This window comes from Melanaphis sacchari, unplaced genomic scaffold, assembly GCF_002803265.2.
Source record: "Melanaphis sacchari strain LSU unplaced genomic scaffold, SCAv2.0 Contig7_pilon_pilon, whole genome shotgun sequence".
NCBI lineage: Eukaryota > Metazoa > Arthropoda > Insecta > Hemiptera > Aphididae > Melanaphis > Melanaphis sacchari.
In genome coordinates, this window is record NW_020271560.1 from 3,938,316 (window position 1) to 3,954,319 (window position 16,004).

Consider the following 16,004-nt stretch of genomic DNA (forward strand, 5'->3'; position numbering starts at 1 on the left):
TAATTTTATTTTATTTTAAATATATTTCAATGGTAACGACTAGTAGAAATATGGAATATAGGAATATGTCAGAATAAAAATTAAGAATATCATTATGATAAAATAAACACTAATCTTCAATCTTAATTAAATTTCAATGCAATATAGTTAATATAAAATAAATAACACATAATTTATATTATTGAAATATTTTTAAAGTAAATCATTACTTGGATATTATCATTGTGTGTAGTATGTCTCAATCTTTTGCCATTGATCGTAAATGCTGCAATGCTGCCATGTTCATAGTTCACAACAATTATGCCTTCTCGAGACATAACAGCACATTCAGGGTTTTCAAAACCATTAGGAGGGTCCAGTGACCTCAACAAATCACCAAACGTGGTGTGAACAAGAACTGGACCACCTAAAATGATAAAGTCATCACATATTAATATTAAGTAGTACAGCAAAAATAATTTATCTCATACAAACCTGAAGACGCAGATACGACCAATCCAAGTTCAGCAGAAATTGCTACCGAAGTGACTGGTTGTTCATGGCCTGTTAACGTCGCTCTAGGTGTTGGATGATCACCCTCCCCAACTATTGTCTGACTTCTGGCGTTCCAATGCCACAATAGAATAGTACAGTCAGACGATCCACTGGCAATGTAACAGTCTGAAGTAATGTTGCATTCACTACGACTTAAACACGTCACCACTCCATAGTGGCCAAATACAATTTGAACAATTTTCGCTAAAAATAGAAGTAAATAACCAATTTAACAAATAGTAATTTAAATTTTAATACAAACAAGGCATACCAGTTTCTGTGGAAAACACTCTGAAACTGTTGTCCCAAAAACCACAAACTATTAAGAAACGACTGTCCACAGTCGTTACAAAACAATTCCATTTGATTTTCAATTTTTGACTAAAGTTATCCCCTAGATGACGTTTCAACGTTACGTTTACATTGCTATTTGATTGGGCTAAAATAAACACAAAATAACACATTTTTAATCTTTTAATTATTGATGAAACTTAGTGAAAACGCTATGGTTTATAAATAATACGAAACACAATAATTTATGCTTTATAGCTATTACATTTGAATGCAACGTTATCAATATTAATTAATAGGTTGATCTTACTCAAAATTTGATCCATGACAAGAGGTAAATTTACGTTAGGCTGTTGGGGGCTTTCGGCATAACTGGGTGATTGAATTGTCACTGAAACAACACAAATTGTATATCGATAGATTTTACGAAACTAGGTGCCGGTAATGAATAGAACGTTAAATCTAAATTGTGTAAACATAATATTATACGAACCAGAATAATTGGTGTTCCATCGGTTTATAGCGAACTGCATGTTGGTAGTCACGGTTACGACAGCCGGCATCGGTAGTTGAGGGAATGTATTCGCCGATATGTGGCAAATTGGCGAATTGGACGGGAACTTCATGGTCATACACACGTCGTCAGGAATACTAGTAAACATCATTGGCGACTAAAAATCCAACGAAAAAAGGTTCGGTAAGATAATATTATGAGTACATTATATAACTACACGCGGTAAATATATCTCAAATCTTAATTATAATATTTTCACGATTACGCGATTTCAATACAATTCACTGTGATGATATACTTACGATGTGCATAGCTGAACTTCGAGGCAGATGTGGTTCCATCAATAGTTGAGAAGGCGTCTGGCCAAAACAGCGTATCTGATTTTCAATGGCTTCTTTCATTATCGGATCGGTTATGGTGTCCATGTCGACGCTTCCTTCATACGTTAAATAGTAGAACACGTTGGACGCTCTTATGGCTTCCGGTCCTGTGGAGAACGTGAAAATGTTTATAGATCGGTTAAAATATGTTACGCATTTTGTGTCTATTTAAATATAGTAAGTAAGTTCCAGTGTAAACTGAAATCCAACGCGTGTGCCGTGTTCGTAATTTACATGGGAAAACTAGAAACCGTACCTCTTTGCTTATAACCAAATATCAAGTCGATCCACTGATGTAGTTGACATGACACGAATTCAGATTCCAAAGCCTGCGAAACAACAGCGTTTAACAATCATATTATATTTTGACCCGTACAAGTAATCAAGTATTCACGTTTTTATATATTTAGTAACAGTCGAAATACGTACCATTCTATTGATCCTGATGAACTCTTCAGGCGAAGTGGCCCACGGTGGCAACTCGACATTATCCACTGAGGTACCGTCTTCTTGATGTCCCAATTTGTACTCGTTATCATTAGACAACATTTCAGGCAGGAAAAATAATTCGGGTATTAATTCCTACGAAAAAAACGTATTTAAGTATTTTATACATAATAGATGGTATACTTAAAATATGACACATCAAGAGATTTATAATATTGTATACGTTATATAATATTTATATACCTTAACGTCGGAAGTGTCTCGTTGGCAATTCTTCCAGGACAGCGCAATCGAAGAAAACAATCGGTTTGGATGGTCAAATTTGCCACCTTGTAAAGCTAAAAACATTGTGGTGAACGGTTCCTACACAAATCGTGAAAAAAACGGATTTAAATGATAATTTCTTCATTTAATGAAAAAATTTAAAAAAAAAAACAAAACTTACAATTCTGATCAGCCAATTTAGTACAAAAGCCGCAGTCGAATAATGAGTACCATAATGGAATGGCGGAATGCTTTCGTTTTCCCAAGAGCCATACCGCTCTTCAAAGTAGGCTTTACGGCTGGGATTCAACGCTCCGATGGGCTAAAGAATGTTACAATGTATCATTAAGTAATGTTTTTCAGAATTATTTTTCTCTTAGTCGAATGATCTCGGGTAATTCAGAATATAGAATACATCGTTTACACAACGGTATATTATGTAAATCTATAACTGTTATGCATTAAATATATCGTATAAACACGTACTTTTGATAAATCACGGTAGTTGGAAGGAAGGCCGAGGTCCATCTCAGTCGATTCATAATTAGTCAGAACCCATGGAAAAACTGGATATTGATTCAAATCGTTGTATGTTCGTCCTGAAATTCAAATAAATAATCACTAGGCTGTTTTTATAAGCAGGCTTATACAATATATTATTTATCCCCTACTTTACGCACACAGATTTTTGTAAGAATAAAACGGCATATTTATGTTTAGTGAACTAAGATTTTAGTGCAAATATACAAATAGGTATATTTAACCATTGATAAATACTTTTAGGCATCAGTACTGTTACACTACCACTGTGTATGTTTGGTATGGCCCGTGTTCACAATTGTCTTGTTCATTAAATTAAACAAAATTGTTAAAATAAAACGATGCTACTAGTTACTAATGGTTTCAGATAATCAAGTAGTTGAATATTTTCAAAAATTTGGGTTATTATAGTAACTATCCGATTTATACGGATTGCGTTGACAGCGTAATAACTAATAATGAGGTAATTCAAGTAATGAGGCCACGATATGTATAACTTTAATAATTATTTGAAAGTTCAATAATCTCACATCCGCATGAACCGTGAGATAAAATATTATGTTATAAAAATAGTGCCAGTGGTCGACGAATAAAATACCATGTATATAGTTCGTATTATTATAATATATTAATATGGTGACTTTTGTGTTTAAAGCTATAGAATACTGTAGGCTGTGGGTGCATTGTACACATATACCGCGTAAATAACACACACGATAATGTATATTATAATAGTGTTTGTTCAGGAAATGAACAGTGATGGCGATGGCGGTGGCCGGAGAGGGTATATTTTGAATGCGGCGACAAACACGTGACGTTTACACTAATTGGCGCTGTCAGTGATTTGGAGAACCTAAACGGAGACGGGACGTTGAACGATTGCACCACGGGGCGGGGAAACCGCACTGACGCGGCGACACAATTTAACCGTCACCGTCAATATCCTATGATATACTCGAGAGACGACATTAGCTCAGCGCGTCTACGAGGTATAGTCTGCGCGTGAATACACGCTACGTTTACAATATTATACGCGTATACATGATAAAAAAAAAAAAAAATAAATATCATTAAATTAAAAAAAATTAAATGTGTACAACACACACACATACACACACAAACTACGCACAAACGCGAATTCGTAAGCCTAACAATAATAATGATTTTTTTATTTTTTAAAAAAAAAAAAAAAAATACACTAGCCCGGCGGTGTCGCGTTACATCGTAAAATATTATTATATATCGTACGCGCGTGGGTAGCAGGTACCTATATGTTGTAAGAGCGTGTGCGTGTCACATAATATTATAATGCTTACAGTGATATACGTATTTACTAACCAGCTATGGTATTGAGGAACATCAGATATTCGAAGTTGGATATCTCGCGGCGCTGCCACTTTTGAGTCATGTTCGAGTTCCTCATCAACTGCCTGGGAGACATCATTGATGCCCGCCTGAAAAATTGCAGTCACCAAATGAAGATGGATTATTAATAAAATGTATACCGTGATACTAGAAGGGTAAACACTAAAACATGTTTATCATAATAATTGCAGTACTAATAAGATAGAGATTAATGTAACGATACAATATACTTTTGTAACTGATTAAAAATTAATAATATACGCGGTGAGATCATACGGTATGATTTAACGCAATGAACCTAAAAAGACAGAGTAACCAACGATAAAACACTAATTTGATGCGAAATATGGAGGAATATGATTTTTGATTTTCTTGTTCATAAAGGAAACTAATATGTAATTACACAGCAATGTATTATTTGTTAAACATTCTCGTTTTTTGTACTGTTTTTTTTTTTCTTACAACCTACATTTTACGTCGTTTCTTTGAAAATAAAAATCTAATTTCCGCTTTAAGTATTTTAAATACTTAAAATAGTTTTGATTAACAGTACACACATTTTTCTTTATTTAAACACGGATACATTATTTTCTATGTGGGGGGGGAGAAAAGGGGTGAATCTTATCCAATCTTATCTTTTTAACATCAAGTGGAAATCATGTTGATATTTTAAATCGTATTAAATTATTCGAATTCCTTAAATTGAAGGTTAAGTGAATACTTTGAAAAAAAGTATTTATCATTGTTTTTAAAGCCGATTAATATAAATTAAAGTGAAATTTCAATCACTTACCTAGTTTGTGGTAAACCATATTTGATTCCAACTCCAACCCTGGGCAATGCCTTGATGACTCGTTTAACTGTATTCTGGTCAGGGAATGAAAACATCACGGATGCTAAAAAATTAAGGAATAAACAAATTTAAAAATACATTTTTAACTAAAAACATACTAAATTAAATAGTTTATAGCAGGTGGGTAATACGATTTTCTAGATATTTATTATTTAATAAGGGACACATTATTTAATAATATACACATTAATTGTATAGTTAATTTATCCAGTTATCTATAATAAAGCATATGTGTTTAAATAAATAGTATAAATATATTTTTAAGTTTAAACTAAATTGAAGAGCTTTCTAACCTAAACTTGATCAAAATTTGATGAAAATATTTTTATTTTTATTATTTTTTTTTTGAAGTGGACAATAAGTGTTTTACTGAAAGTAATAAATTAAACTTCTAAAATAGAGACTTAATTTAAAGTTATAAAGTTATGAAATACTATTAAGTCTAATAAAATTAATACTTAAAAAGATTTTTTACATGCATTGTGCAAATTTATAAAGCTCAATATAAAGTTTTCCAATCGATTAGTTGAATTTTATGTTATAACTAAATTTTTAATAGTTATACTAGCATAATATATGAATGTAACAACCAAACGCGTAAAGGTATAATTTGTATAAGCTGTATACAAAACATATTTTAAAGTGCAATTAATTAAAAACGTTTAAAACATAATATAATAAATTATAACACATGAAGAAAAATTAACTACGTCCTATTAAAAGTACTAATTTAAGATGCATATATATTATTATAGTGAGACTACGAGTTACATATGCGACACGCGTGTATACAGTTTATTTTATTAATAGGCACATCAAAAATAACACGGCCATTGAGTGCACATAGTAGGATGAATAAATTACTTTTAAACATAGATTTATTCGGTTCGGTGATTACCGTTGGTATATAAAAATAATATTAGTTTAATATAGTGGCGACAGTAACGCGATTTATATCTTTAAAGATGTATTTTTTTTTTTTTCAAAAATTAAAAAAAAAAAAAAACACAGCAATAGTACAAAAAAGTAAAAACCATAATTGTTATTGACATGGTGATAGTATAAACGCATTAAATTAAAAGTTCAATATGTTTAAAAGAGAATAAGAAAAAAACACTAAAACAGATTATGCAAAATACAACAATTTCACAAACATATCACACACTGTGTATAACTATAATGTTATATAAATTACAAATAATTGATGTAGAAATAATGTACGTTTAAATAGGGTAAATAACAGTGATTCTAAGTTAACCATATGGTCAACACGAGACCGCAAAGATGCAGGGAGAATACGCATGTATAATGTTTATCAAAAACACGTATATGTATATTGTATATATATATAATTTTGTTAAAAATATTATATGTAGTAGACCAAATCCTTTTAGCCGATTGAAAAGAACATGCGCTTTTCGATTTATATGCTGTGTATAAGAAGAAAAAGAAAAAGAGTGATGGAAAGTATAGGACACTGCTGCAGTGTACTAGATTAAAGTTTGTGTATAGGTGGTCTATATATATATGAATATATATATAACTATATATATAGTATATACAAGGATGGAGAGATAGATAGTTCTCGTCCATTTGGTGGTGATATAGAGTTGTTTTAACACAGACGAGGGTGACGTGTACATATAATTCGTTTTCTGCAGCGCGACCCTTTCTAAGCGGGCTGAAGTGTTGTACCGACGGCGGCGGCATGGTAGTAAAATCCAGTGTTTGTATTAACGCACTGCAAGAGTTTTGGAACTCGCGAGTAGAGGGTGGTGGCAAATGAGTTTGCCGGCCGTCCTTTAAAATCGAATTAACATTGATCCGGTAGTACCAGCGGCGCCCTTAACAAAACACACCGCTCGTGTAGTGTAGCTGCCGCCCCTGCAGCCGACGAGAAGGGTCGGAGATAATTTCTCCAATCCGTACGACCCCTAAGCACTTCCGGTCTATTCAAAACGAACGTTTCCTGTTTAAAAACGAACCCCGAAACGCCACACACTAGTAACAATAAATCAGACGGCGCGTAAATACGTATACATATATAGGTATTATAGAGGTAATAAGTAGGTGTATTAGACATGTATACATACAAGTAGAACACGCACGAGGTAAAAGCTTAATTTTTTGGTAATTTTAAAAATCATCCACGTTTACAGTATCGTTTGTATACATTATAACCGTTTCTAATAATTCGAGTACATATAGGTAAATTTAATAAGACTAGCTATAAACTTAACTATCGTTTAAGAGCTTAAAATTAGTCAGATAGTGCAGTATCATCAGAGATATAACTGGTATACTAAGTTGTATATTTGGCGTACTTTTACAATATTTTATTGGGATCTATTGATAGGTTATGGAAGAATTTCTACATGAAAATTGAAATCTGGTGAACGAATAATTCATCAATATATAGCAACATTTCTGTAGTCATCAATATTATCTTATACTACATTGATATTGATACATTATTATTAAAAATGTTTAAAAACTATATTTTATTGAAAAATAATTAGTTTCAACGCAAAAATTCAGAAAATATGTTTTCCGAACTGAAGGTATTTATTTGAAACTTAATTAGTTTTGAAATATATTTTGACAGAAACATATTCAGTTGAAAATTTATCCGTTTACAAATTCACTAACAGCAAAACTATCTCGAATTCGTATTTATTTAGAATGTATTTTGTCGGAAAAGTATTTTTGTAACCGTACCACTAGAACCATATACTATACATATTTCCAGCAGAAATATTCAATATATTACCTACAGTTAACAAATGTTTTCATAACCTAGAATATATTTCAAATAATTATGTACGTATTCAAGATAATACATTTCTTTGATAATAAATTTCAAACTGGTTACGATTCTAAAGTAATATAAGATTCAATACAATTTTAATTCCAACAATATGTTTTTCAAACGGGATATTTTTTAACGACAATTTGGTTTACAATGAATAATTATCCATCTTTTCTAAGCGTGCCTAAATAACCGTACACATTGTGTTGAATATGCGTGGTCTTATAAGCAATTGATACCTCATAGAGTCATAAGTGCTAATTCGTGTTTTTACTGTCAGCACACACATTATAATAATATAGGCTTCAAGATAAATTATCAACATATATAAAACTATTAACGGTGATAAATGGCGAACGAATGACTATTTTTCCATGCAAGTGAACCGGAAACATACGATCACACGGATAAAATAATTAACAAATTTAATATATATTATAGTAGTATTCTGATTGGTTACTTTATAATATTATATCAAAAACCCAATGTAAAAAGATAAGTTTATAATTCAATAAATCGAGTTTTTTTATTATATGAACAAAAAATACTGGATGCGAGTACTATGAATAGTTAATATCATATTTAATTGATTTACACGAATGTACCTATACTTTATATTTGTTTTAACTTTTAATAATTAATTGCTTGTATTTGTTTGCGTAGTATAGTGATAGATGCGCGTAATTTGTGTAAGCTGATAAAAATATTAATAGTTAATAATTAACAAAAGAAGTAATAACAACTTTTAAGATGAATCGAGTGTTTTATAAATTATATTTTTACCTTTTTTATCTAACATAATAAACGTGTTTCACATTTTACATTTCTAATCGTTTTATATATCTATATTTAAACTTACGTTAGAGTGTAAAAATAATTCACCCGGAAATTTATTCGAAACACAAACTATATAATAAATATTTTTTGGTATTCACATAATCATAAACAATATACATATATATCAACTCGTCTTAGTTATTTGATTCAATAGTCTTGAAAACCACATATTTCTGCTGAGTTATGGACCAAACGAGATATGACAGATAGTGAAAAAATTTACCGCATCAATGTTGTCGTTCGGTACAGAGCCAAGTTGAGCAAATTATATACATTATACAATATATATATATATATAAACCTACATATAATATACACACATATACATATATACACACACACACGAGACGTTTGTATTTTTGCGATGGCGATCAGACCTGCAAGTGTCTTAATTATCTGCTGACCGGATTTATTACTCAGGCCCATCTGGACCGATGTCATAAAATATAATATACATGGGTCGTGACGTGATCTGGAACTGTGGTTTGTGAGGATAGGCCAAAAACCGTCATTACACGCGGTATTTAATAACACGCATGAGTGGTAGTGATAAAAAAAAAAGTGCGCGGCGTGCGCTATATAATATTTAATGGCGTGATCGTGGTCACAAATCCCGGTGTATAAACGCTCATGTAATATTATATAATAAGAACGAAAAAAGCGATACAATATAGGTAGTGTCGGTATAAAATTTGGACTGGCTGTGAGATTTGGAGAGCCGATTGTGTCCGGTTCGGAATCTGTTGCGAGCCGGCTTTGGACGACAGACAAAAGCCGTGCCGACGATGACGACGGTGCAAGAGTAGTTGAAAAAAACAGTTACTACGACGCGACGGCAAGTAGAAAAAAAAAATTACATTTATACATATTTTATTGTATAAAAAAAACCTCAATTGGAATGTCGTCGGGCGTATACAGAAACACCGTACAGAACTGGTGGCGAGAGCTGATGGTAATAATAATAATATGAGAGAAAAAAATTGTCTCGTCGTGTATAAATATATACATAATATATTATGTGTTTGACTGCTGAAGTGACGTCTGTTATACACACTAAAGCACACACTTAGGGCGGTAATGGAATCCGACAAAACAAATCATTATATACATAATATTATATAATCGGTTATTATACTTAACTATATTATTATAAACACAAATTTATCGATTCAGATTGTTATGATATATCATAAAATAATAATATTAATGTATAAAAGTATTAAATTGAAAAGTGCAGTATAAAATAAGCATTATACAATTACATATAGTGTTAAAATATAATATCAATTTATCAAGAATCCATCCATGTATGGTTACATAGAACGGGTAGAAGTATAATAATTTTACATATATTTGTAATTATATGCGATCCATTGGTTTGAGAATACCCTTGAAAAGATATTTTTTTAATATAAATTATACTTATTTACGTTAAATATCCGTAATCATATACTGTTTATAATATGATAAAGTTTTGTTCAAATTGTTCAATTTCATAAATTACCCTTATGATTGGCATAAATTGATAATTTAAATTTAATTAGTCTCAAATTATCAAATAATCTAAAAAGTTAAAAATAAACTATTATCAAGAGAATTTAGAAAAACAAAGTAGGGATAAATCCTTTAAAATATGCATACATAATTAACAATTTATCACGTTTAATAGTAATGGAGGTTAGAGACAGGATAGATATAAAATTTTGTTAGTTAAAAATATTTGTTGAACACATTGACAAAGAATTAGCTAGTTATTATAGTATTATATAATGGTTAATTAATAAGAGAAGAAAATTATGAAAAATATATATAATTGCAATCTATATCATATCGAGTGTAATTATTAACGGTAAAATACTGAAATGTTAATAATAGTATATACCTACATATTATTATTTATTATATATCATTTTTTTGTATTACTTGTTTGAAAAATACTTTAAATTTAAGTCAATAATAAATCACTTGAAGTTTAATAACTTTTTCATAATTGTGAAAAATTGCAGGTCTCATTTTGAGGTGGGAAAATAAAGTATAAAAAGGCCAGTGTTTGACGGGTAAACTTTAATCAACGCCTACGCATTATAATAAAAATGTATAATATTATAACCAGAAACATAAATTTTTTTCACAATTTTATCACATATTAGGTACATTTTCTTCGTACTTAAATATATAAATTAAATATAAAACGGATTAAAAGTGGTTTTAGATACGGGGGAGATAAATTATTAATAATATAACAAAACTCGCACAGGATTTGTTCGTTGAACAAGTTCTTAAAACAAATATATCTACATAATACATACATATATGGTGTACACCGATGTAATCAATTAAGTTTTGTGTTCACAAATGGAAGTGGAATTTGCAAAAAAAAAAAAAAAAACTAAGAACTTTGCTTCTTATTCAACTGAAACACAATGTGTAGACCACTAAAAATTTCAATAATAATTATATTACTCGGATATAGAATTTATATTTTCTTATGTGTTCTGATTAAAATATTATGGATATACTAATATGATATTTCTTATGACGAGACATGAGGTCCGAAAATGGTAATATATAATATAAATATATATACACAACACACACACACACATCACACATCACACAGATAAAAAAATATATAGGTATTCTTTTACCTACCAGGAGATTCGTATCGAAACGAGTTTTATTTAGGCTTACACACTGTATAGCGGCAATATGATTATAGCACGTTAGTCGGCGCGTGCTATGAGTGATGACAGTCTCAGTAGTTTTTTCCAGAGACGATATTATACATATTTACGAGTTTATTATTTAAAAGTAGTTAACCAGAAAGGTATATAGCTACGAATGTCGTTTTAACGCTTTTTATTTCTGTGTATTACACACGACTGTAAATCAAATGTTATTTTTCAACGCAAGACGAGATACATAAGATACCTAGCCTGCACGAAGTAACTACGTACAATTCACCATGCGAACAATTTGCACTGTAAATACATTTTATTTTCATAATTAATATTATTTAGAATAATATACAAAAAAATGCATTTAAAAGAATGAGTATTCATTAAATTAACAGCTTTAAAAAAATAAATTCTAAACATTTGATTGGAAATTGTGAATTCTTAATAATCTTTGGTTATCCTATTCTCATAATTAACATACACTTCTTTTAATCACAACCACTTTGCAAAATCGTTAAACCTTTTTTTTAATTTCTGAGGTATGATAACACATTATGTTAAATTTGTATACTTGATTTCATAAACTGTCAAATATATTTCTAAATACTAGGATGAAAGATGTCTAATGTATATAAATTATTACGTGATTATACTCATAGGTTTATATATATTATATATTAACAATTACCGACACAATTAAAAAAAATTGTTAATAATCAGATCAAATTGATCATACGAAATACGAAATTAAAACGTACGTACAAATCTTCAAATTAAAAACACAAGTAGGTAATACTTATGGCTAAATACTCTGGCTGAAAATGTTCATAGTTCATTTTACTATAAAATAAATTGGTTCACTTCACTTCATTTTACACACAAATATCTACCACATATAAACAATGAGAAATTCTAAAAACATAGATGGAAAACTAAATGGTTGTCCACTGTACTTGAAATCTTATTAGTTCATTCCCTTATATTATTATTACTTATTTGAATTATCATAGCTAATATTAATTGCATACTTATCTACCTTTTATAATTCAGTATATTATATTGATCATCGTTTTCTAAATATCCACTATAATATAAAAAAATTAAGTGTAGAACTTAGCATATTATGTATGAATGCAAACAACATATAATCTAATCTATTTTTCTTAGAATAATTAAAACATAAATAAATAATAATACTATCAAAAAATGAAAATTGTATGGAACTTGCGTCGCGACTGTCATAGCGGAATATAATTATGTAATATACAAATAATATGGGAATAAAATTCCATCCGGTGCGACTTAATAAAAATATGTAATCCTGACGGCATATGGAACACGCGTGTTAATATAAGTATATAATACGTCATGTGCGTTTGATAACACTATAGATGTATGACTATTATATTTCATTATATATACTTACACTTGGGCTACTTTTAGGTTTAATAGAACACCTTGCGTGTCATCCCTACCACCTGATGTTAACGAGTCCATATTATGATAAAAAAAATATGTTTATAATGGTAAAACATGAATATACTTATGCTTGAAGATCTAATACGCGGGACTGGTGCATCGGAACAAAACAGCAGTATAGGTACTTGCATTTTTATCACACAACAACCAAATACTACATGCATCAATAGAACACGTTAAAATGTCTATGAAATTATATAATGCCCGCCACGGAGTGCAATTATTAAATAGATATCACATAATTTATTCTTATACACGAGTACACGAAAATATATTATCATCCCTCATTCTTCTTCTTGAGTAACCTAGTTATTTAAAATTTCTTTTGGAATTTTTAAATATATTTAAAGACCATAATATTTTAAGATTCCTGAGATTTCTTGTACTACTTGAGGAATGTTTTATGGAGATACCACCTTCTATTTTTCAAATAAGAACTCTTTTTTTTCTATTGTGTATTATTTAGCGAATAATAATTTTATAATAATTATAATGGGTTTGAAAGATTTGAGGGCTCTAGTGACTTAACAATATTGTGATTCATGTATAATAAAACATAGAGCCGATTTTACATCTATTTTATATTTTTGTAAGACCATTTAACCATTTTTAAAGATTATGAACTATTATCCCTAACATATAATTTTCAAATTAACTTATCGATAAATAACATAAAGTTAAAAAGAAGAATTCTTAATTAAAAAATATAAGTATCGACTGTGTTACCACGAAGCTCTTAAGTAGTACAAGATAATTCAAGAATTAGAAAATATGGTGATCAAGTAACTATATTTTGTAACTTTCAAAAATTATAATACGATAACTATACATAGGTACTACATATTATGTATTGATCTGGTGTACATGTATAATATATTTTATAAATACTCACTTCGACTGGCCATAAATATTTCAATGGCGATGTTCTGCAATAAGTACCGGCGCGAGAATATCGCCCTGATTTCCGAAAAGTACCATTTTCCGTGCAAATGATCACAGTATTTCAACACCTGCGAACAAAGATGATATTATATATTATTACTGCTGAAAACAAGAATTTATATTTTTTAGGATTATTATCGAAAACTAAAATAATTTTCAAACTATTTATGTTATAACTGAAGCATTATTAGACACCGAATAATCATTGTATAAAGATAAATACTAAAATATAACAATGATAAATCAATAGAATACTAATTTTTAGAGTATTATAAGTTTTTAGTATTCACAACAATGATTTATCTTTATAATACCTACGAATTTTATTTAGATATTTTTTGATAGTATCTACATAAAATATTATATTATAATTTAGACTCGGTGACGACGAGTGATGAATGTTACAGTTTTTGGCGTCTATTTAAGCTCACGCAACCGAATAAATTTCGTGATTAATGCAAATTAACTATATAATAATCGAATAAACGATCGTTTTTTATTAATGTTGGCGCATTACGTGTCATTAAGATTTTTATCTATGTAAATAAATTATTATGTTACTATTATATTATATTTAAGTGTGCGGTTATTTATACAAAAACCCATCGATAGGATATAATGTTCTTCTATTCGTATTATAGTAATGTAGGATGTAGGTACACACCGAAATTGATGATGGTTGTGTAAGTAGGTAATGATTATAAATAATACTTTTCAAAAATACTATTGATGGCCGTAGCCCGAAATTACACATTCAACTAATACCTAATCATAGAACAACAACAAAATAAAATTGTACTAATCATGTTTTACTGTAGGTATAAAAAAAAAGACTCCCTAGAAAATATATAATATTGCATTAGTTACAGATCGAAACTCATCCGAAGTTAGTGGCTTAAGTAATATTTTTTTTAAGAGGAAAGAAAGTGTGTTATTTTAAATTATTTTAAAAGAGAGAACATAAAATCGAGTTACCACGGAAGTACAGAGCGTCATAAATTGAATAAACGTTGCAAGTAGATACATTAAAATATGTAAACTACGCAAACTATGATATATTTTTTCGATTTTCACTGTACCGAAAGTTTTTTCGTGAATTTTACGCCCGCATTTCGATTTATTTAAACGTGCTATATTATAATCATGGTACATATACTATTATCATACGGTCGAAAATCCATAAAACAGGGACGTTTCGTAGGTCTCTCAGCACTCTTATACGATTATGGTTTAGTCTCTGATAGGGGCGCGACACAGCAGTGTTTGCGTTCATTGTTTGTACATAGTATAATAAAATATTATAATATAACACACACATACGCGTAATATATACGAAAGCGTAGTTCACCTACATAAACAACCAGTGAATGTTATTAAATTAAGTCTTGTGTATTATATATTGGGGTCGTACCCCATGCATGCGCGTTTATTTTACTGCAATTTGTCGTCAACGTCCCCCTATTGTTATATATGTATATACAAACTGTAGCGCGTGATCTGCATCCATCGGTCATATTATAGTTTTCGAGTGTGAAGTGACGAGATAAGTGACGAGGACCATGCCGCAGACTACGATGTGAGAATTATAATAATTAAAATATACGAGAATTATTCGGTAGCTATATAAAGGCGTTTATATTTAGATTAAATGTATACTTTAAATTTTGAGTGGAATTTTGAGTCTAAATAGATACTTTTTCCAAAAGAAAAAAATGCTCTAATCATAAACTTTGATGAACATTTATAGTAATAAATAGGATTCACGTTGGTAATTTTTAGCGTTAAAATTGTAAATTCTCAGTAATTTTTGAAATAATCACGAAATAAGAGGGGTATTACTTATCCTTTTTATACATTATACTTACCATATTATATACATAATAATATTTTATACACGGACAAAAAAAATATTTTGACATATGTCTTGTAAGCTTGTTTAGTTTAAGAAGAACTTTTTAAGTAGCTCTGCATTTTCCTGTACTATTTAGTAAAAGTGGCTTTGTAAGTGGCATCTATAGAGTTTATTACTGGTTACAGAGCATTTCAAATTCTACTATTAGCTTTGACGCTA

The 16,004-nt window shown here is 29.8% G+C and overlaps 1 protein-coding gene across 5 annotated transcripts in view; it reads right to left on the minus strand.

The window, feature by feature from the left end:
* Positions 1 to 16,004, minus strand: part of LOC112601904 (neurobeachin) — a 221,876-nt gene that overhangs the window by 712 nt on the left and 205,160 nt on the right. For all 5 annotated transcript variants that reach the window (XM_025349776.1, XM_025349775.1, XM_025349777.1 and 2 more), the window contains 14 exons: positions 13,884 to 14,001; positions 5,129 to 5,231; positions 4,309 to 4,424; positions 2,917 to 3,029; positions 2,612 to 2,752; positions 2,410 to 2,529; positions 2,149 to 2,301; positions 1,976 to 2,048; positions 1,642 to 1,826; positions 1,319 to 1,496; positions 1,136 to 1,216; positions 806 to 973; positions 475 to 738; positions 210 to 406 (listed from right to left, as the gene is read on the minus strand). In XM_025349776.1, coding sequence (XP_025205561.1) covers positions 210 to 406; positions 475 to 738; positions 806 to 973; positions 1,136 to 1,216; positions 1,319 to 1,496; positions 1,642 to 1,826; positions 1,976 to 2,048; positions 2,149 to 2,301; positions 2,410 to 2,529; positions 2,612 to 2,752; positions 2,917 to 3,029; positions 4,309 to 4,424; positions 5,129 to 5,231; positions 13,884 to 14,001 — 2,010 coding nt within the window. The remainder of the gene's footprint in view (positions 1 to 209; positions 407 to 474; positions 739 to 805; positions 974 to 1,135; positions 1,217 to 1,318; positions 1,497 to 1,641; positions 1,827 to 1,975; positions 2,049 to 2,148; positions 2,302 to 2,409; positions 2,530 to 2,611; positions 2,753 to 2,916; positions 3,030 to 4,308; positions 4,425 to 5,128; positions 5,232 to 13,883; positions 14,002 to 16,004) is intronic.